The 23437-nt window shown below is 45.5% G+C and overlaps 1 protein-coding gene across 1 annotated transcript; it reads right to left on the reverse strand.

Annotated features, from left to right (window-relative positions):
- Positions 1-11791: 11791 nt before the first annotated feature.
- On the reverse strand, positions 11792-14624 carry LOC121283406 (ras association domain-containing protein 10-like). The gene has a single exon (XM_041197960.1). It carries the CDS (start codon positions 14417-14419, stop codon positions 13109-13111), a length of 1311 nt encoding a protein of 436 aa, XP_041053894.1. The 5' UTR covers positions 14420-14624; the 3' UTR covers positions 11792-13108.
- Positions 14625-23437: the final 8813 nt, after the last annotated feature.

Genomic DNA, 23437 nt, shown 5'->3' on the forward strand with positions numbered 1-23437 from the left:
TTTCTTATATCTCCCCCTCGTGTAGCTGAGCCACTCGTGATGCCATGGACTTGGATTTTCAGGGTAATGCAGCTAGAGCCATCTCCCCCAGCAGTATCCAAAATGGAAAATCTGTTGAAGAGGGAGATGGACCAAGGGGACTCCTGAACTATATGCCTAGTGCTCTTACTCTGTCTGGTGGTCACCCATTCCTTTTCTGCCTGTGCACTCTTTACCTGCGGTGTGACCACCTCACTATACATACTATCCACAAAGATCTCACCCTTGTGGTTACTCCACAGTGACCCCAGCTGCAACTCTAACTCTGAAACGTGGATTTCAATTAGTTGCAGCTGGAGACACTTGCTGCACAGGTGGTCACCCTGGACACCGGTAGTGTCCCTGACTTCCCACCTCACATAGGAGGAGGATTGCACTTGGCCAAGCTGTCCTGACATGTCTTACCCATAAATTACTCCCTTTACTTTTACTTCCTCTAGTTTAGAAAATATTAAGGACAGAAAATAAACTTACCAGGTCCAACTTACCAAGGCCCCCGCTCTTCTTTCTGAGGAAAGGTAGAAAATGAAAGGGTCACCTCCTTCCCTCTCTCACCAAACTCCAACTTAAGCAGTCTCATGCAGCCCAGAGCAGCATTCCAGTGCAGGAATATATGGAGAATCAATGTGTGGCTTGAGGCAAAGTGCAGGAAGGAGGACTTCAGATTCCTGGGGCAATGGGATAAGTTCTGGGACAGGTTGCACCTCAACTGGACTGCGATTAATGTCTTCACAGGAAGGTTCACTCGTGTGGTTGGGGAGCATTTTAATTAAATAGACAAGGGTTGCGCACCAACATGTTGAAATAGAAAAGAAGAATAAGGTGTATGAAGTGAGAAAATTGAACATACTTGAGAAGGGAATAGCTCCATATTGGTTAGGAGCAGACTATGAAAGATTGCAAGGAATACAAAGTCAGGTTTATAATGCGTGAATGTAAGCGTTCAAAGTGTGGTGAGTAAGGTTGGTGAGCTACAAGCACGAATAGTCATGTGGGAATATGATTTTGTGGCAACAACGGAAACTTAACTGAGAACCAGGTGCTCAATGTTCAAAGATATAAAGTGTTCAGACAAGACAGGGTAGGGTTAAAGGGAGCTGGGGTGGCAGTACTGATAGAGGAAGACATTGTAGTGTTGGAAAGAGGTGGTGTCCTTGTGGAGGTACGGAACAATCCATTTGGTTAGAGTTGAGAGGTGAAAAGGATATGATCACTCTACTGGAGGTATTTGATAGGCCTCCAAATAGTGAGAGGTAGAGCAGCAAATCTGCAGGGAAATCACAGGGATGCGCAAGTGGGGATATTGAGGGACTTTAATTATCCAAATATTGATGGAGTAGTGTTAGAGTAAAGAGAAAGAAAGGAAAGGAATTTCTGAACTGTATTCAGGAGAATTTCCCTTATCAGTATGCTCTCAATCCAATTTGAAGAGAGGCATGAAATAAAAATTGAAAATGCTGGAAAAACTGGCAGCATCTGTGGAAGAGAAACAGAGTTAACGTTTGGAGTCCGTATGACTTAGTCAGACTAAAGAGAAGTAGATTTGTGATGGATTTTATACTGTTTAAGAGGGGGTAGGACAAAATAGGTCAGGGATAGGTGGGAGCTCAGGAGACATTGCAAAGATGTCATGGCACAAGACAAAGGGCGTGTTAATGGTGGTGTTAAAGACTAAATAAAGTGTTGATAGGGGCATGAAGGTAAGATTGTAGAATGTGTTAATAGCAGAGCAAGGGTCAGCGTTCTGTGAAAGTGAAACATAAGAACAAGTGACAGATGTCACTGTGTGGGGTGGAGGGGCTGGGTGTTGGGGAAAAGGATAAAAAATGATTTTTTAAAAATACATAAATTAAAAATTAAAAATTGGATTTAAAACAGGGGTAAAGATGGAGGAAGCAGCTTGTGGTCTGAAGCTGTTGAACTCAATGTTAAGTCTGGAAGGCTGTAAACTGCCTAATCCAAAGATGAGGTGCTGTTCCTCCAGTTTGCGTTGGGCTTCACTGGAACATTGCAGCAGGTCAAGGATGGACATGTGGGAATGAGAGCAGGGTGGAATGTTGAAATGGCAAGTGACAGGAAGGTCTGGGTCATGCTTGCGGACTGAGCAAAGGTGTTCCGCAAAGCAATCACCCAGTTTGCATTTAGTCTCTCCAATGTAGAGGAGACCACATTGGGAGCAGCAAATACAGTAGACCAAACTGAAGAAGGTGCAAATGAAGCGCCTTCTGTGATTGCATGGGAAGGTGCCTTGGGAATGGGGATGAGGAGTTAGGGGTGATGGAGGAATGGACCAGGGAGTCACAGAGGGAACGGTCTCTGTGGAATGCTGATGAGATGGGGTGGTGGTTATGGGGAAGATGTAATTCGTGGTGGCATCATGCTGGAGTTGGCGGAAATGGCGGAGGATGATCCTTTGAATGCAGAGGCTGATGGGGTGAAAAATGAGGACAAGAGGAACCTATCATGGTTCGGGAAGGCAGGAGAAGGGGCGAAGGCAGAGGTGTGGGAAATGGGTCAGCCACAGTTGAGGGCCCTGTCAACCACAGTTGGGGAAAACCCTCAGTTAAGAAAAAAGAAAGACATGTCAAAAAAGCCATTTTGGAAGAGAGCATCATCAAAACAGAGGCGATGGAGGCGGAGAAACTGGGAGAATGGGAAGCAGGGTGTGAGGAGCTGTAGTTGAGGTATTTCTTTTTCCTATTTTTGATCCTTTTAAAATCTTTTTTTAAATCTTTTTTTCCCCAACACCATCCCACCCACCCCGCCACCATCAACATCACAGAGCTTTTTTTCACTTGTTTTTATGTCGTGCTTTCACAGAGTGCTGACCCTTAGCCTGCTATTAACACATTCCGCTTTCTTACTTTTATGGCACTGCCAGGGCCTTCTTTAGTCTTTAACACTACCATTAACACTTCCTTTGTCTTGTGCCCATGACATCTTTGTCAATCTTTCTTGAGCTTCCACCCACCCTGACCTTCTATTTTGCTCTACCCCCTCTTAAACAGTAAAAAATCTATCGCATTTCTACCTCCCTTTAGCTCTGAAGAAGTCATACAGACTCTGTTTTTTCTCTCCCCACAGATGCTGCCAGACCTGCTGGGTTTTTCCACCATTTTCTGTTTTTATTTCAGATTTCCAGCATCTGCAGTATTTTGATTTTATATTAGAAAGAAGGCATTGCTGAATCTGGTGCTGGGGAATGAGGTGGGCCAATTAGACCAAACGTTTGTGGGGCAACACTTGGGTAAGAGTGATCATCATACCATGTGGTTCAGTAATGCAGAAGAACAAAGAACAATCTAAAGTAGAACATCTAAATTGGAAGAGGGCTAATTTCAATACAATGAGAAGGGATCTAGCCAGGGTAAAATGGAACCAAAGACTGACAGGAAAACTGTAACAGAATAATGGGTGATACTTAAACTCAGGACCAGGTTCTTCGGGTACAGACTAGATACATTCCAATAAGGGCAAAAGGTAGTGGAACCAAAACCAAGACACCTTGGATGATGAGGGAGGTAGAGAAGATGATGAAACAAAAAAAAGGGTGTATGATGTATGGCAGGTGAATTCTTCAAGCAAGAAACAGGTCAAATAGAACAGGATGAGAGGGAAAGTGAAGAGGAAAATAGGCTGGCAAAGTCAGAATATAAGAATAAAATGACAGTCAACATAACAGAGAACTTAAAAATCTCCTACCGGCGTGTAAATAGCAAGCGAGTGATAAGAGGAGGAGTGGGACCCTTAAGGGGCAAAGTAGATCATATGAGTGCTCAGAGACGCAGGGCAAGGCGAGAATACTTAGAGAGTATTTTATATCGGTGTTTACAAAGGAAGAGAAATTTGACAAAATATCATTTGAAAGCAGAGATGGTAGAGGTAATGTATAGAGTGAAAATTGAGAAGCAGAAGGTATTGGAAAGGCTGGCTATGCTTAGAATGGATAAGTCATCTTGTCCAGATGGCTTGCATCACAGGTAAAGGGTTTGACATAATCTTCCAATCTTACCTACATACGGGGGCAGGTGCCAGGGGATTGGAGGGTAGTAAACGTGACATCCTTATTCAAGAGAGGGTGTAAGAACAGTCCTAGCAACTATAGGCCAGTTAGCTTACATCAGTGGTATGTAAAGTTTTAGAAACAATAACCGTGAAAACAGGGCCTTGGAGAGATTTGAGTTAATTCAGTACAGATTTGCAAAAGGCAGGTTGTGCTTGACCAACCTAATTGATTGTGTTGATGAAGTAACAGTGAAGGTTGATCGAGGGAGTGTGATGTATGTTGTTTATATAGATTTTATAAAAGTGTTTGACAAAATACCACATAAGAGGCTAGTTAACAAAATTGAGGCTCTTGAAATCAGAGGGTCAGTGTCAACATGGATAAAAATTTGGCTTAAGGCCACAAAACTGCGAGTCATGGTAAATGGTTATTTTTCAGACTTTAAAACATCAAAAAGTTCTTCATAAGCTGTAAAATATTTGGGGCGTACTAAGGCCATGAAAGACGCTACAGAAACAGAAGTTTTTTTAATATGCACATACATGTGAAATCAAAACGGTACAACTTTGGGTAACATTGAAAGGCAGTGAACTGATATTGTAGAAATGTTTAAAGTAGAATGAGATTTGCCACAGGTGTATTGTTGATATCAAACCCTATTAATAGTGGCTAGACCTAAAATTCCTTTGGGATTCTGTGTTTACAGGGCTTAAAAATACAGGCTGCTTTGTACTTCATTAATCATCTGATGCAGTTGATACTGCTACTGAATAAAAAAGCTGAAAAACAGTTTTCTCCATTTAATAATAAAAATTACAGATTTAATTTAATCATTCAAAAAATGTATATTGCCAAAAAACTGTAGACATACCTTTCTTTTCATCAGTTTATAATCAACCTTCCATTCACCTTCTGAAAAACAATCTGTAACTTGCAGTAACTGATCTGGAGTATGATAATATATTGGGTTTTCTTGCCTGCTTTGCATTTTTGCCTCAGTGCATATAAATCATTTCAGATTGCTGTTAATGCAATTATAAATGACATCCAGTTGGTTATGCTTGCAATAACTTGAGATGATGATGCACGCGAGATTGCTCCAGATTGACATAAACACAGCCAAAGCAGCTGCAGCTGGCATCAAAGTTAAGCAGGCAGCAAGATCCTTATATTCTTCTAACCTGCTTCTTTTAATTAATTCTCAGGCTGTAAGCATCGCTGGCTGGGCCAGCATTTATTTCCCATCCCTAGTTGCCCTTGAGAAGGTGGTGGTGAGCTGCCTTCTTGAACTGTTGCAGTCCATGTGATGTAGGTACACCTACAGTGCTGTTAGGGAGGGAGTTGCAGGATTTTGACCCAGCTACTGAAGGAACAGCGATAGATTTTCAGTTCAGAATGATGTGTAATTTGGAGGAGAACTTGCAGGTTGTGATGTTCCCAGGTGCCCAATGGCATTGTTCTCCTAGGTGGTGGATGTTCTGTGTTTGGAAGGTGCTAAAGGTAGCCTTGGCAAGTTGCTGCAATGCAGCTTGTAAATGATATGCACAGCTGCCACTGTGCACCAGTGGTGGATATTTAAGCCAGTTCTCACCATCAACACACATAGGCAATGTTGGACCTTCCATCATATCTCTCATTATATCACTGGATGTCTGGACAATAAAATCTCACTAAGTTAATAGGAATACTGCAGCATGTTCTGTTTCTGCTCGTCAACACTTCAAATGATAGGGCCAGGAAAATCTCCACCTCTTTTCCCCAATAAGCTGCTGAGATTAGTGGTCAACTAAAATCGTCAAAACCGAGATTGATAGATTTTTGTTGGGTAAACGTTTTAATGGATACAAAAGGAAGGCAGGTAGATGGATTTAAGGTACTGAACAAACATTATTTAACTGATTGGTAGAACAATCTTGAGGGGCTGAAAAGCCTCCTACTATCCCTATAAATACAGCACTGGTTGGTGGAAGAGGTATGCTTTTCGTTTTTCTGGGGAAATATTTCAGAGAGCAAGTGGTCAATCTATGGAACAGGAGAAAGGGGAAACAGAGAGTATTGTTTCATTCAGTTGCAAATTGGAGAGATTTCTCAGAAAAGAAAATTTTGTGACTGTCTATGAGTAATTTGACACATGGTGTCTGGTGACTGTCACATGTTTGGGAGGAACAAGTGGCTTTGTACCAATGGTACCCAAAGGTCTCCACTACTGAAGTTTTCCTCACCTCGTGTCTGAGTGTGTTGTAAAAGCATTGACAGAGATTGATGGTTGCAATTAGTCAGCAACTCCATTATCATTACATCATGGGATACAACATTGTCCCAAGATGATAGAAGGTGAACTGATTGGATCTGGGTCTTTTACAACTCACAATTTTGATGTATAGCATTCATCACTGTCAACTTTTTATGAACTGTGATGCTTTTGCTTGCTCTTTTCCCCCAGTAATTAAAAGGCCTTTTAGAATGGTATGACGATCAAATCCCAGAGTGGAGATGTGGGTGTGCTGTGTAATTTGCCCTGCTAAATAAATGCAGAAAGGGCAAGAAGAGGTGAAATTGATCTTTTACAGTAGAGCAAAATGAGTGATGGCAATAGATGACCAATTCCTCACTCTGGCCCATTTCCTTTTCTATTGACTTCAATTAATCCCACATCATCGAAGAACAATTTCACTTCCCATGTGCAAGAAAAACTTGTATTATTTATTTCACCTCCATTAAATCGCTTCACTGTTGTAATCTGGGTAGCCAATACAGCTGTCAATCTGCATACAGTAAGATCCCACAAATTGTAATTAGATCAGCTGGATTAAAAAAGCCAAATAATGTTACGGATCTTTACCATTCACCTGAGCAGACAGACTGGGCTTTGGTTTGGAGATGGCACCTCTGACGATGCTGCACTCCCTCAGCACAGCACTAAAATGTTAGCTCTATATTATGCAGTCCAGCCTTTGGAGTGGGGCTTGAACCCACAACCTTCTGTCATGAGTGTGTTACCGACTGAGCCTTGGCCAACAACCTATGCATGCACTTATCAGCCTAATCAACATGGGTACAGGCAGATTGGCCACTCTCTTAACTGGGATATTGTTCGTATCGAGTAGAGAATTAAAAACGATAGGTGTGTTTTCTTTTAAATCAACAAGTCAGTACAAATTTAGACACACCAATCTATTACAGCAGTGACATTTACCAGTCTATGACTATGAATAAAAATCAAATACTCCACGCTGCACAAGTGGAGATTTTCAGATTGTGTGACCCCCATTGTGGAACTTCACCTGCTGGGAGCACACATCGTGTGTGAGGAGCGGAGGGATGGTAAGTGATGTCAGTGGGGATAAGGAGAAACAGAAACACACTCCATGACTTCCTCAAAGTTCACTTTTTGGAGAGTGAGGCATGCATTCAAAGCAGCCCAACAGTTGTTGTACAGGGGTGTACTCCTCAAACAACAGATTGTCCTGTCATTTATGACATTTCTATTTGTGGGTACTTGCTGTGTGCAAATTGGCTACCAACTTACCTGCATTACAGCAGGTACTAAACTTCAGGATGTAATTATTTGGCTGTAAAGCACTTTGCGACATCCTGAAGCAGTGAAAGGCGCTATAGAAATGCAAGTTCTTCCTCTGTACCAACAGACAATCAATGCTTCATTTGACTCTGATCATGTGCATGCAGATACCAAATAGAGGAGGGGAACCAGAAAATGCTGGCTGGTTTCTGCCAGGACCCTCCATAGATCAGAAGGTTAGCAAGGGACCTGGGAGCACCTGAAGATGTTTTGATCCATCAGCACAGGCCAGGGCTGCCAGTAATTCTCCCTTATCCCAGTAACTGGGAACCATGTAAAGAACCCTGAGTCATCATGTAAACCACATCAGATCATAGAATCACAGAATTACACATCGCCCTGCTTTGAACTCATGGTTTGGATTGCTGGCCAAATAACTACTACAAGATTACTGCACTCTTCACTTGATTGCATCATCTGAATTAAATCAATTAATGGAGAACTCTGAGAACCACAAAATCTTACAGCATGGAAAGAGGCCATTTGGCCCATCGTGCCTTTGTTGGCTCTTTTGAAAGTGCTACCCAATTAGTTCTACTCCCCTGCTCTTCTCCCTATTATCCTGTTTTTTTCCTCTAAGTATTTATTCCTTTTATAAGTCATTATCACAACAACATAATAGGAGCAGCAGTAGCATATTTGGCCCTTTCAGCCAATAAAATTCAATAAGATCATGGCCGATGTTGGATCTCAGCTTTACTTTCCTGCTCTATCCCATTATTCCCTTGTTTTCTAGGTCACAGAAACTCGCTGCATGAAACAAAATTCTCCTGGTTCTTTTGCCAATTATCGTAAATCTGTGTCCTCTGGTTACTGACCGCCCCAGTCAATGGAATGTTCCTCCCCACCTACTCCACCAAAACCCTTCATAATTTTGAGCACCTCTATTATATTTCCCCTTAACCTTCCCTACTTTTAGGAGATCAGCTGCCCTTAGTAAGGTTTTAATCTGCCCACAGCACATGGTTCAAAGTTTTGTAGCACATCGACGGTCGTCTTGGTGCAGCTTAAAATGTGCTTCCACCCCTCACAACCAACTGGAGCAACTGCCAACTTCAGACAAATAGTTCCACAGAAGTGATTTATAGAGAATATTACATACCTGTCAAATGAAGCAAACAGAGAGACAGCACATAAATAGTCACTAACTCCTCTAACCAATCTTTCAATCCAGGAAAATAAGTTTACATCAGAGCAGGAGGAGGCCATTAATCCCCTAGAGCCTCTTCTGCCATAATGGCTGATTTGTATCTTAACCCTATCTACCTGCCTTATGTGACAAAATCTATTGACCTGTCTTGGTAGTTTCAACAGACCCCCAGCCTCAATAGCTGTTTGAGCGAGAGCGGGACAGATTTCCACTACCTCATGTGTGAAGGGCAGCTTCTCTGATTTCATTCCTGTGCTGTTTAATTTTTAAGATTACTTTCCCTCGTACTGCACTCCGCCACCAAAGGAAATAGGTTTCTTGTATCTAATCTATAAAATCATTTTAAACTCCTTAATTAAATCACCCCTCAGATTTTTAAATTTAAGGGAATGTCAATCTGTGCTCCATCCCCTCAAAGCCCAGAACTCTACGCAAGTATATATATCCCTTCCTCACTTTTGAATTCTAAACCCCGTGAGATTGCATTCTACTGGTCTTTCCTCTTTGTATCATTCCCTAGCCTTACATGCACCCTGACATCTAAAGCCCTCTGCTCCTCAACAGCTCCCAGTCTCTCACCATTAAAGTAAAATCCTGGTTTCTCTTTCTCAGGTCCAAAATGGATGACCTCGCACTTGCCCACATTGAACTCCATCTGATATGGTTTTAAACTGACTGGGTCCCCTTTGTAACTTGCTCTTCCCATTCACACTATTTACCATGACATCTACCAAAGTCATCTGCAAAACTGGATATATAACTGTTCATTCCTTCATCCACATCATTGATATAGGCAGACAGTAACAAGCTAAGGATGTGTAGAATGGTGGTTAAATTGTCAGGCTAGTAATTTTGAGGCCTATCCAGAGAATACATCAAGCCCCAACGTGGCTAGAATTTGAACTTAGTTTTTCTTTAAATCTGAAAATAAAATGCAGAGGTCAGTAAAAGTGACTGGTTCATTAGTGCCCTTTAAACCTGCTGCGTCCTTACCTTGTCTGGACTTATATGTGACTTCATTCCCCACATCAACCTGGCTAACTCTTAACTGTCCTCTGAAGTGCCCTAGTAAGCTGCTCAGCCATATCAAGCCATTTATAGCAGTTCAAGTAGGTGGTTCACCACCACCTTGTCAGAGTAACTAAAGGATGGCCAATAAATGCTAGCAATGCCCCCATCCTAAGAATATTTGTTATGTCAAACTGTACTCAGTGCATCAAACACTCAGCATAGTTTCTTCAGCCAATCTTTACTGCACAAACTGAATAAAGGATAAATCTCCCAGCAACAGCTTCCTCAGTTTCAATGATGGACCTTGACAAATTACAAATTCCACATTTTTACGACACTAAAGGAGCATGGTGCCATGGAATGAAATTCATAGCAAGCATTCCCAAGTCAGGCATAAATAAGACTTGCACTTCTATTTCACCTTTCTTGATCTCAGGATGTCCCAAAGCACTTTACAGCCAATGAAATACTTTGTGAGTGTAATCACTGTTGTAGATTAAGCAACAGGGCACCTGAGGCAGCCAATTTGTGCACAGTAAATTCTCACAAACTGCTATGTGATAATAGCTGGATAATTTTGTTTTTAGTCATGTGGGTTGAGGGATAAATGTTGACCAAGGACCCCTAGGAGGAATTCCCCTTCAGGACCTTTTACATCCAGCTGAGGGGAGAGACGGGATAGGATTCCTCAGTTAACATCTCATCCAAAATATGGTACCTTCTTCAGTGCTATATCAGAGAGCTTAGCCTAGATTTCATGCCCAAGTATGGCACAACCAGAAGCAGTGTAAAGTCACTCTACTCTTCCTCAATAACTTCACTCAGCTCAGAAGAGAGACCCCCATCACATTTTTTTCTACTTCTCCACATCAGTAGTGCGATAGTCTTGAGACCATGGTTAATTGGTGACAAATTAGGGCTAAGAGTCATGAAGTCATCAAATGCCTGCATTTGTCCCTGTTGTTGTGTATTAATGGAATGTATTTTCAGCAACAAGGAAGCTGTTTTTGCATTTGATAATTGCCACCATCTTTCAGGAGGTTGCCTAGGAGCATGTCAATATTCTTAAGGTGGGCCCCAAGTGTGCAATAATAGTTACCCAGGGTCTCTACAAAGGAGCATTTCAAGACAATTAAACAGGAATGCATGGCCCAGATCCCTCCAGTAGATAAGTGAACTTGCTTTACTGCATCCGATCTCTGCTAACAGTGCTCATCATACACCAATTCTTAAGTTAATAGGCTGTACTTTTTGCACTGTTGATGGCTTTGAGACTCCCTGACTAACTGTACAACACACCATTGAATCTAGCAGTGCAAAAGGACACCATTCAGTTCATCGTGTAAGTGCCAGCTCTTTAAAAACAGCTGTTCAATTGTCCCACTAGCCCCTATTTTCCCCAAAACTCAGTAAGTTATTTATTTTCGAGCATTGATCCAGTTCCCCTTTGAGTGTTAGCATTGAATCTGTTTCCACCGCCCTTTCAGACAGCACATTCCAGATCACAACAACTCACTGTGTAAAAGAAAATTCTCCTAAATCTCCTGTCTGGTTCTTTTGCCAATTATCTTCAAATTGGTGTCCTCCCATTACCAACCCATCCCACTTTTTTTGCTTTTATTCCACTTAATTTCTTTTCCAGTTTTGGCTTGCACTCTCTGCCTCAACTTTTGAACGGGGTTGGTGAAGCAGAGTAGAGAAGTAGCCAAGATAATTGCTTGGGCTTTGCTAAGTCATCAATTAATTGGAACCTCACATTAATGAGAAGATCCAGAAGACAGGAACAGCTTCAGCCAACTTCTGTTTCAAGGCACTGAAACCGCCAATACCCAACTGCTCTCAGGTGTCAGCTGTGACCTAGTCCCTTTGCATTGTTTTCTACTCCCTAGAAGCTATTACAGATAAAACACCAGATGTGACCCTTATCCCAAATGCACACTACTAAAGTGGAGCTCAGCACGCAAAAGTGAGCTAAATCAAAAGGGAGATGCAAGGTACAGTTTTTCTAAACATACACAACACTTTGGAGGCTTATGTATTTCCAGTGTACTGTACAAATTATTAGCTCAATTGCAACCCCCCACAGAAGAGGTTTAATTAGAGAAGCATTCACAAACTATTTAACACAGAAAAGGTAATGTTTAATTATCATCGAATGCATTCTATCTATTCTGCATATCCAGTACATTCACAGCAAGCAGAGTCAACACCTTGTGGAATTGATTGTGGGACTGGAAACCGTGTTGACATAAAACGCACAGCACAAACAGGCCATTCAGCCCAACTGGTGCTTCAGAGGCACAGAAGCCTCTTCCTCTTAATTGCACTCCATCAAAACATTCTATTTCATTCTCCCTCATGTGTTTAGCTAATTTCCCCTTAAATGTATCTATGTTATCACATTAACTACTCCCCGTAGTAGTGAGTTCCACATTCTCACCACTCTCTGGGCAAAGAAGTTTCTCCTGAATTCCCTACTGGGGATCTTATATTGATCTCTCCCTACTTTTGATTTCTCCACAAATGGAAACATTGTTCCTCAGTCTTATCTATTATAATTATAAAGAATTTCAGGTCACCCCTCAGTCTGTTATAGAGAAAAGAGCCTCAGCCTGTTTATTCTTTCTTGATTACTACAACCGCTGAGTTCTTAATCTATTCTGCTCGTGCCTCTATATCCTTTCTATAATATGGATTTATACTACGACCAAACCATGGTTTGGGGATTGCAAACCCTTAGCTGTTAAGGGATCACCATGGAATCTGCAGTCCCGTGAGGAGTCAGGATCTGCTCCCACTCTGTTTACACTCACTCCCTCATCAAAACAGTAACTGGCACACTTAATGATGGGACCCTCAGAAACCACCATGAATTGGAAAACCATCCTGAATCCTACATTACAACAGCGTGTGAGAGATAGAATTCAGCATTTTACAAATGTCCTTAACGGAAGAAAAACGTGTAGTCAATCTCATTGCCTGTGAAGGAAACTCGGATCTCAAGACATATTAGAGCCAACTTGTGGCAAAGGTAGATAACCCAAGGTAAACAAAACGAAATACTCCGCCATAACAACACCTGGCCAACAACAAGCTGCAATTGTTTACAGAGGAAAAGGATTATTTTATTGCAGTTTGTTCCATTACAGCGCCGTCCTGTTTATTAAGGGAGTAAATATTATTTGTAATTTATCCTCCCATCTTGAAAGTAGTATAGATCAATTTTCATTTAATAACTCGTATTTTTTATAGTTGGTTCCCTGAGACAGTTTGCGGCTCGTGCTGTGTAATACACTATTTTTTGAAGCCGTTTTCAAAACCGCTATACCAGAGACTCGGAGACTGGAATCGTGTCGGAATCCTGGCTGTTCATGGAACTGAGGCCAGTGTCGGAATCCTCATCGGTGACGGGACAGCTTGTGGACAGGGCTCTTGACTCAACCCAAGCACTGCTGCTTTCCGCGGAGTCCCTGTGCTCGGGTACGCTGGTCTGAACACATGTCCTCGCCTCCTCTTCCTCCACCGGCTGCCCCTCATCCAGATTCAGCAAGTTCACTTTCTCCATCAGACTGTCCAGCTCGCTCTGTTTCTGCTCGCACAACCTCTGGGTGTAAGCCAGGTCGTTCTTGGCCACCTCCAGGTCGGTGTTTAACCTCAGCCCAATGTAGAGGCTGGCGCTGAGCTGGGTCCGCACCCTCTCCTGCTCCACTAGGGACTCCTCTTCAGCCCTGCTCGCTGCCTCTGGGGGCGGTGAGGACCGGCTTTCTCTGCTGTCCACCTCCCCTTGCCGCCTCTTCATCCACCTTTGATTGAGCTCCTCCTGGATTTCCAGAGTGACCAACTCCATTTGTTCTTCTTGATGAAGGAGCTCCTCCTGGAGGTGCAGGAGCTGCTCGCAGTGTGTGGTGTACTCCTCCAGCTCTTGCCCGAGGTGCCTTGGCTCGCTCTCCGGAGCTCTGTCCATCAGGTAGGTGTCCTGCACATAGTTAACCCCGTGCCTCTTCATCCGATCAAAGTGGATCTTGGCCTCATACCTGTCGATCTCCCTGTCCAGCTCCCTGATCCTTTGAATCTGCTGCCGGATGGTGTGATCCTGAGACAGGACCAGGTGGACCAGGGTCTCCATCCTCTCCACACAAGAAGCCTCTTTGCCGCAGCTCTCCTGCCTCTTGGACCGGTTGATCTTGGCCAGTTTCCTGAAGGCTTTGCGGACCACCCTCCTCTGCTTGTCCTGGGGCAGTGCCAAGGTAACCCTGGCCGTGCCCCTCAGGTTACAAGGGCTCTCTTTGCTCAGCACCACCTTGGCTTCCGCGCTCCTCGGCCCGTTGTTGGGCAGGGATGCCTGGCTCTTGACCAGCATGAAGGTGACTTTCTCCTGCTCCTCTCCCCAGGCGCTCCAGAGCCGCAGGATCTTGGTCTTGTTGGGCAGCGTCCTCTCGAAGCCCCTCCACTTCTCCACCAGGCAGTAGGAGTCCGCGGGTCCAGACAGGAACTTGCTGCCCGCCCCATTCATCCTGCTCTCCTCCAGCAAGGCAAAGATGACATCGGCGCAAGTGGTCCGCCTGGACAACCCCGAAATGACCTTCTCCTCCTGACAGAGCCACACGCTCAGCTTGCACTCCTCTGTGTCCATCCCCGGACTGAACGAGAGGGGATATGGCCCTCCAACCCTCGCTTTCTTCCTCTGGTCTCAAGCTCCCGAAAGCCACTCTGACCCCCGTCCCTCTCACTCCAACAATTGCCCAAGTTTAACTGTCGCCCAGCACCTTCAACTACTCTCCCTGGCGATGCTGAAATCTGACTGCTCCAACTCCCTCCCATCATGTGACAGATCTTTGACAATAACTAGGCTGCAAACTTATCCACATCATATCACACGCCCCCTTTTCTTTCAAGGTTTCAGACATCTCCACTCACTTATACTTCTGGAGAAATGGCCTGGACTTATTCTTTAATTTAAAAAAATCAAATCCTCAAGGCTCTTGATAAAACCCATACCGGCAAAAAAAATCAGCAATAAATGAGAAATAAAATCCTTAAACTAATAACAGTGCAGTAAAATTGGACAGATTAACTCGGAGGCTGTGCCTGATACACACACACACACACACACACATTCAGAACAAGGTCGCCCTCTGCAGTTTGAGAACTATCTGCCATTGTTTCTGTCACTCAGTCCTGGTTTTGCTTCAGTTGTACATTTATTTCGGATTAATACTCTTATCCCTCATTTCACTATCAGACACATCCCCCCCGTCCAGGGGAGTGATCCAGTGTTTCTTTGACAGAATACAGTCGGATTGTTAATAAGATGGCTGGCCATAAGCACAAATCTCCGATTTCTTTTTTAAACTCCTTCACATCCTCTTTAATTCTGCTGCACCCAGAATATATGGAAGTCTCCTTCCTTTCTTTTCTTTCCTCTCTCTCTCTTCCCCTACGGAAAAGCTTTGAAAAATCCCACAAGTGTTCAAATGCCTTCACTTGGGCGACTTTCAATTAATATATTCGAACCAATTAAAGATGCCTTGTGAAAACTCGAAAAGCTCCTGAATATTAACATCAGACTCGCTCATATAGCCCGGCATCAGGCTGACTTACAAATCAAGGCATCTGGAAGCTGCTAATGTTTCCTTCTTTACATGTTTTGTTTAATAGGAATTCAGTTTGAAACGAGTATATTCTCGGGATCCTCTCTTATCTAGAAGCCGTTCCCCGGCGTTATAAACCATCTAAATCCATCTCTTACCGAATTCTTCGTGTGTGTGACATCTTTAGAAGTTTATTTAAGAAGAATATAAATGATTGTTCTTCAACAATTAGTAGGAACATGAGGTTTCAATCCATTGACAAACAAGCCTCGAGCGTTTAATCAGACTGCTTTTTAACTATTTATTCATCAATATTGTGTTTAAGATGTTTAAATTGATTGACGCTTTTTCATCATTGCCCATTCAGATGAGGGAGGTGTAATAATGGACTCCGTCAATCTGTTCTTCGGGCGGGCATCTCTCACTGGAGATGATCTCTACAGCGTCTCGTCTCAATCCATCACTGACATTGTTTAATCTGTTTTAAGAGAGTCATCGCTTCTCAATGCATCTCAGTTGTGCTTGGGTTCCCTTGTTATTCTAAAGCAGCTTTCGCCTCAAGTCACAACAGAGGCAGGATGTGTGGATGGAGGTGGGTTGCAGAGTAGAGGAGGGCGGGGGAGGCTGGGGGAACAGAACACTACATTGTACGAGTCTTTCAAAGCAGAATGTGCTCTATTATTCTGCTAAAGGATAATGCAACTTTTTTTTAAAAAAGGAATGGTATATATTGACTGGGCCCTATTTTAAAGGGATGCTGTCAATGAGGGGGTTAAAAAAACCTTTACAAAGAATTTTCAGTTCTGAAACGCTCCCCAAAGACGGGTGTAGTTTTATTTTGTTGGTGAAGCATCTTTGGATATTAAAGCTGCTATATAAATGCAAGTTATTATTATTGATGCGGTTGAAGCTGGGGAAGGGAGTGAGTAATTGAAATTTTCAAAACTGAGATTGATAGATTTGAGTTGGGTGGGGATTAAAAGATATGGAGCCAAGGTGAGTTAAGATGCAGATCAGACATGATCTAATTTAATGATGGAACAGGTTTAAGGGGCTGAATGGCTTCCTTCTGTTCCACATGTTATTCATTTGTTGACAAAAACATAACACAGTCCATTTGATTTACAGGGAAATTGGCAACGCACACACATTTTCTCCTCGACCCCTGTCCTCTTTAAACATTACAACCCTTTAACCATTCCATACTCTTTATAAAATCCCAGAATCTTATAGCTCAGATGGAGGCCATTCAGTCCATTGTATCTGTGCCAACTCTTTCAAAGAGCTATCCAATTGGTCCAACTCCTTTTCCCAAAGCCCTGCAAATGTTTCTCTTTTTCAAGTATTTACCCAGTTCTCTTTTGAAAGTTACTAATGAATCTGCTTCCTTTGCCCTTTCAGTCATGCATTCCAGATCACAACTCACTGTGTAAAACAGATTCTCCTCACCACCTCCCCTACCTGGTTCTTTTGTCAATTACATTCAAACTGTGTCCTCTCATTACTGGCCCTTCTGAAATAATTTATTTTTTGAAAAAATGTAATTATTTTTCCTGTACCTCTCCTTCTCACTGAAGCTCTTTAATTTTCAGACTCCCATGATGGCTAACTTGGCAAATTGCTGTTGGATTGAACCAAGGAGCACTGAGCTGTTTTGGGTGATCTCATTGGGAGGGAAGGGGGAGGAATAACAAGGTACTGTTATTATACTCTGTATCCCCAGGTCACATGGCACAAGAATCAGTCAGAGTTATTGAGACGAAAAGTCCACCTGCGGACATCTGCGAGGGCAGCATCTGGTGTAGCTGTGATGTGGTTGACTAGTTGACAGCCACCCCTTGTTTAGGATTGGCCATTTGGAATTAGGGCATAGCTCAGCCAGGCGTCTGTATTCCAACTCAAGCCATAACAGGAGCTTATGGAACATTCCAGCACAAAAATTCTATGAGCCAATCAGTCTAATCCTAAGTTCCTCACTCCCCATAACAATTTTACCAACAACTTTTATTCATATAGCACCTTTAACATCATGAAATGTCCCAATGCACTTCACAGGAACATTATAAATCAAAATTTGACATCGGGGCACATTGGGAGATATTAGGTCAGATGTCCAAAAGCATGATCATAAAGGTAGGTTTTAAGGAGTGTCTTAAAGGAGGAAGGTGAGATAGAGATTGAATTCTAGAGCTTGAGGCCTAAGCAACTGAAGGCGCAGCCACCAATGGTGAAGCAATTAAAATTGGGGGTGCTTAAGAGGCTAGAATGAGAGGAGTGCAGATATCTCAAGGGTTTGTGAGGCTGGAGGGGATTGCAGAGATAGGGAGGGACAAGGCCATGGAGGGATTTGGAAAAAATGGAGGAGAATTTTAAAATCAATATGTTGCTTGACTGGGAGACAATGTAGGTCAGAGAGCACAGGGGTGATGCTGAAATGGGATTTGCTGCAAGGTAAGATACAATCAGCAGAGTTTTGGATGACCTCAAGTTTACAGAGGGTAGAATGTGTTTGACCAGCCAGGAGTGTATTTGAATAATCTTTAATATTCCACTCAGCCTAATTCCACACTTCTGCTCACTCCCCATTCCCTTTAACAACCTTGAACCCTGTCTGCTCTCCGAATTTAAAGTATCCCACGACACTATTCAAAGATTAACAGGGAAATTCTCTTTACTGCCCCTGGCCAATTATTATCCCTCCGCCAACTGCACTAAAAACAGATTCACCACTCTGAACATTCACTGCCTCCACCATTGGCCCACAGTGGGCTGAATTTTGCGCTTGACGGGTGGGCGGGCCTGACCGACTCGGCAGCGGGAGGGCAGCCGATCGCCGCCACCAAAACAAGCCGCGCTGCCATTTTGCGTGGGTGAGCCAATTAATGCCCGCCCAGCAGAGTTCCGATTCCCATGTTCATCGGGAAAATTAAATCGGCAGCAGGCATGTTCAGACCGCCGGTTCCAATGGGGAACCGACAGTTTGTATAAAGAGCGGCCAGGCAGCTCCTTTAGGCTGTTCACCATGGCCAGTCACCAGGCAGCACAAGAGCTGAGGGCAGAGGAGGAGGAGGGGGGTGGGCTGCAGGGTAGGCCTGCGGGGGGGCCACTGTGCCCTTAGTTTCTAAGATGCCTGCCTTGCTGCCCTCCTCGAAGAGGTGTCCAATCATCATGATGTCTTGTTTCCGGAGGATGAGAGGAGGAGGGCCCTCCACATCACCAGGCAGGCATGGCAGGAGGTGGCGGAGGCTGTTGGCTCTCATGATGCTGTGCAGCATCAGGAACCCAGTGCTGCAAGCGCTTCAATGATTTGCTGCATTCTGGAAGGGTGAGTACCATGTTGGCCTTGGCCATTTGACCCAGCAGGTAGCCTTAGACTCTGAGGTCCCCCCCGCCCCCCCTCCCCCGCCATGTCTTAGTGTCATTACTGCATTGGGCGTTTGGCACACGCTGGGTAGGCAAATAGATAGTGACCATGCTTACATCAGCCTTAGTGGCTGAGGAGAAGATGGGTTCTCCCCGCAGCATATGTTGGTGTTTGTCGCATTTGAGTAGTCTGGGGGCAACCTGCAGGGGAGGCAGCTAGACACATACTCAGAACTCCAACACATGTCTTATTGATGGTGATGGGATGGTGGAAGGGGAGCCTCAAGGTGTTGTGGCCAAGAACTATCTGCTGGCCTCGGCGCCGCACCTAGTTGCGCCTCCTTGCCAAGGGCGCTAAGACCTGTGTGTTATTCAAAGTGATGGACTCTGAATGTGTCCATGGTGGCTGTTGGGGGAGGGGATTGGGACCAGCCGAACTATCTTCTGGGGACTGATCACTAGTAGTGTGGACAGGAGCCGCTGGAGCCCTCAGATGGGCCACTGTGGCTGGGGTGCGGCATGCGCGTGCAGAGTACATGAGCGATCAGCCCCAATAAATGCTCTTCTCTGTACTGCAGGCAAAAACTGAGAGCAAAATGCGGGAGCGTCAGCGGACTGGTGGTGGCACGCCATGCTGCAGCGCCTCACCACATGTGAGGAGCAGGCCATGGAGCTGGGGAGGAGGCAGGCGGCCAGGTCAGCAGGTGTCGGCGAGGCTGGGGTGCAGCAGCCAGGTATTTGAGGTCCACAGTCCCATCCATTCTGTCTCTCCACCATCCAAAGCACTGATGATTGCTGCAATCGTTAATGCAGCAACCCTGCTCATTCACAGACAGATACAGTCAGACGTGTGGGTCATACACAAAGGTCCCTCGGCCCCTTGAGGATGCGCGTCTCCAGCACCTTCCAAAGTCGCCTTATCCCATTTGTAACTGCTATCCCCAGGGCCTAACATGCCATGGCATGGCTGCTCCACATCCAAAGACTTATTGCATCTTAGGAGGGTTTGTACCTCCACCACCCTTTCAGCCAGTGTGCCCCACATTACTCTGTCCAAAAGGTCCTCAGCACCTCACCTGTCAACCTCATGGCACTCAACTTAAATAAATGCCACCACGTTAGGCATCCCTGCACCAAGGGGAAATGTTGCCTTCTGTCCACCCGGTCTATGCCCCTCATAACGGTATGAAGGTCAATAATGTGACCTGTCAATCTCCTGTGCTACACGGCAAATGTCACAAGTGTTTGCAATGTTTCCTCATAACTCCAACTCTCCAGGCCAGCATGCATCCAGGTCAGGAACCTCTGCACTCTGCCCACTCCAATGCCATCCCCATGAAGCACAGGTCACAACTGAACGCAAAAGTGTAGATGTGGCCTCGACAGCGTTTTCTGCACTTGCAACATGACCTCCCTTTTCCTACATTCTATTCCTCGGATAATAAAGGCAAGGCTGGCCTCGACCTTGTTAAATGCCTTATGTTCCTGTTCTGCTACCTTAATGAGTCTGCCCAGCAAGATCCCTGTAATCGTCATAACTTCCCACGGTCCTACTATTACTCATGTATTCCCTTACCTTGTTTGTCTTGCCCAAGTGCTTAACCGCACACTTATCCACATAACATTCCATGTGGCATTCCTTAGGCCATCTGACCAGCCTGTCTGTATGCACGTGTAATGTTTGGGCCTCCTCTTGACTATTGAACACCCCACCAACGTTCGTCTCCTTAGGTTCTTGAAGGGTGAGCGACTTATGAGGTTGGGGGGGGAAGGGATGAAAGGTGTTACTGACTGAACGCTAACTGATGCACTGTCCTTGTTGTTAATTTCAGCATCACCACAGCACGGCCGCCACCAACACGTCCAAAGCCCCCTCCACACCTGAGGGGCATCACTTGCAACTTGCGTCACATCCTTTCAGCGAGCCAGCCACCAGCACAGCATCAAACACTTCGGTGGGGATTTTGACATTGGCTAGTGTCCCAGGGCACAGTGGAGAGGGCACTTCACAATCGCCGGGGGGATTGCATGGACAGAGATTGCCGATGGTGCCAGCAGCCGGAGGACTGCAGGGGACCAGGCATGTGCTGAGCCCAGCAGTGATGATGTGCCTCTGGAGATGTCCGCCATGCAGCAGCTGCAGGACAAGCGGTAAGGTGTGCAGGAGCATCTGGCAGGGTTGCATGAGGGTGTGCTTCAGTTGGTCTCTGTGGTGGAGGAATCCAGGCAGACTGTCAGTGATGGCATGAACCTCAGGACAGAGCTTCAGGCTTCCACCATTGAGAGATTGGTGACTCTCTTGGAGAGGGGCTTCGATCGGTTTGAGAATCTTCTGATTGGGTTACGTGCTGACCTGCAAGCTCTCACAGCAGTAATGGCCACAGGTGGTCATTCCCAATGTAGGAGATGTTCTGGGCACCAAGTGTCGCCTCTCCGTGCCCATCCATCTGCGGTGAGCAGGGAGGTCCAATGTGACCTCACGTCGGTGCAGCAGCTGCCTGTCATCGCTGCGAGCTCCTCTTAGGGTGCTCCGGATGAGGGCAGCAGCTCCTCCGCCTCTCTGCCAGTGACCGTTGCATCCTTTGAGGCTGTGACAACTGGGGAGGTGCCAGTTCTGGACCTGGCAGCTCCCTCCCAGGCGGGTCCATCACAGGCTCCACGGGCCAGAGGACGTCCGCCAAGGTCATCGAGGCCAACAGGACAGCAGAGTCAGCAGGCTGTCTTACAAGACACTCCGAGCGATGGGGCGGCACCTAGACATAGCACCACAAACGTAAGCATAAGGCACGTTAGGCACTCCACGGGTTTGTCACTGGTGATTTTGTGTTGGCCCTAGATTAGGGAATATATCATTATATACGTCTGAGCGACACTTGTGGCTTATTTCGGTGGGAATAAAGTCCACTTTTCTGACCATGGCTGAGGGTGTTTCCTTTTTGCTGCATTTGTATGTTTCACAGATATCTCATGAGTTTTTGAGTAGATATTGATGTTTTTGTACTAAGCCCTTAGTTGCAGATGATGAGGTGGAAGATGTAGCACCTAAGTGCTACATGTGGAAGCACCAGGCAATGCTGGTCATGCTGATCGATCTGTGTGGGGCTAGCTGAAGGTTCGCTGGATTAAATTGTCCCAGGTGTCCCTGCCTCCTTGGTGTAGTAGTGGGTCGGCGTGCTGCCCCTCATCATCGCCCTGTGCTTCCTCATCCTCTGAGCCACTGCTGGATTCATCATGTGCAGACTCATCCACTGCATCAAGGTCTTCATCGTCAACTTCATTCCCCATTTCCAGCGCAAGATAGTGCAGAGCACAGCATGCTACCACTATCAAGAGACACAATCTAGGGGGTACTGGAGTGCGCCCCCTGAGCGGTCCAGGCAACAGAAGCGCATCTTGGGAAGACTAATGGCTCTCTCCACCACAGCCCTTGTGGTGCTGTGGCCCCTATTGTAGCGCTCCTCAGCTTCTGTTCTTGGATGGCGGAGAGGCGTCATGAGCCACCTTCTGAGGGGATAGCCCTTATCACCCACCAGCCAACCATCCAGCCAAGCTGGAGCACTGAAGAGCACCAGCACCTGGGAGTGTCTGAGGATGTAGACGTTGTGGGAGCTGCCTGGGAATCTGGCACAGACTTGTAGAATTAGCATCCTGTGGTCACACATTATCTGCATGTTCATGGAGTGGAAGCCCTTCCTGTTGATGAAGGCACCGGGCTTTCCTGCTGGCACCTTAATGTCCACATGTGTGCAGTCTATTGCACCCTGGACACGGGGGAAGCCGGCAATGGCTGCGAAGCCTCTGGCTCGCTTTACCTGACTTGCCTGGTCGCAGCGGAAATGGATGAAGGTCAATGCTCGTCTGAACAGAGCGTCTGTAACCCGCTTGACACAAGTGTGGACAGCTGATTGGGAGACACCGCAAAGATCACCCACCGAGTCCTGGAAGGAGCCAGATGCATAGAAGTGGAGATCAACTGTGACCTTCAGGGGCACTGGCATGGGGTGTCCACCCACACAGTTAGGGGAGATCACAGGGCCAATCATCTGACTGATATAGTTGACTGTCTCCCTTGACAGTCGGAGCCTGCTTCGTCACTGCACCTCAGTCATAGTGAGGTAGCTGCTTCACAGCCTGTATACCCTGGCAGCAGGATAGTGGTGTCTTCTGCGGCCCCTTCCGCCTTGGACAACCTCTTGGCCCTGCACCCTTGTGCTTGCGCCTGGCCTCCCAAAGGTGGCTCCCCTGGAAGTTGATTGTCCACTCCTGGCCTCCTCCTTATTCTATCCCTTTGTCCTCAGAGGAGCTGCCTCCAGTGGAGATGTCAGAACCCATACCCAGGCTAAATGGAGGCCTCCAGAAAGCTGCAGGCCCGATAATGATAACTGTCTGCAGAGTGCTGAGCTGAAGCTTCAAAGTACAGAGAAAGATTTTGGAAATCGATCTGAACTGCTAACAATCATACAGGCAAGTTTAAAACACTTTCTGCATTAAATACTTCAGAAAAAACATGAACAATCACTCTGAGCCCACATATCCCGCCCCTGGATGAAGTGTGTTAAAAAAAATCAGTTACGCGCCTGACCGTTGGGCCCATGCGTCGAGGCGAAGTTCGCACGGGCTCCTCAAAATTGGCTTCAGTTGCCGAGTTAATGGCCTTTAATTAATGGCGGGCATGCGTCACATTTAATAGCGCTCCC

This window comes from Carcharodon carcharias, chromosome 10, assembly GCF_017639515.1.
Source record: "Carcharodon carcharias isolate sCarCar2 chromosome 10, sCarCar2.pri, whole genome shotgun sequence".
NCBI classification, from domain to species: Eukaryota; Metazoa; Chordata; class Chondrichthyes; order Lamniformes; family Lamnidae; genus Carcharodon; species Carcharodon carcharias.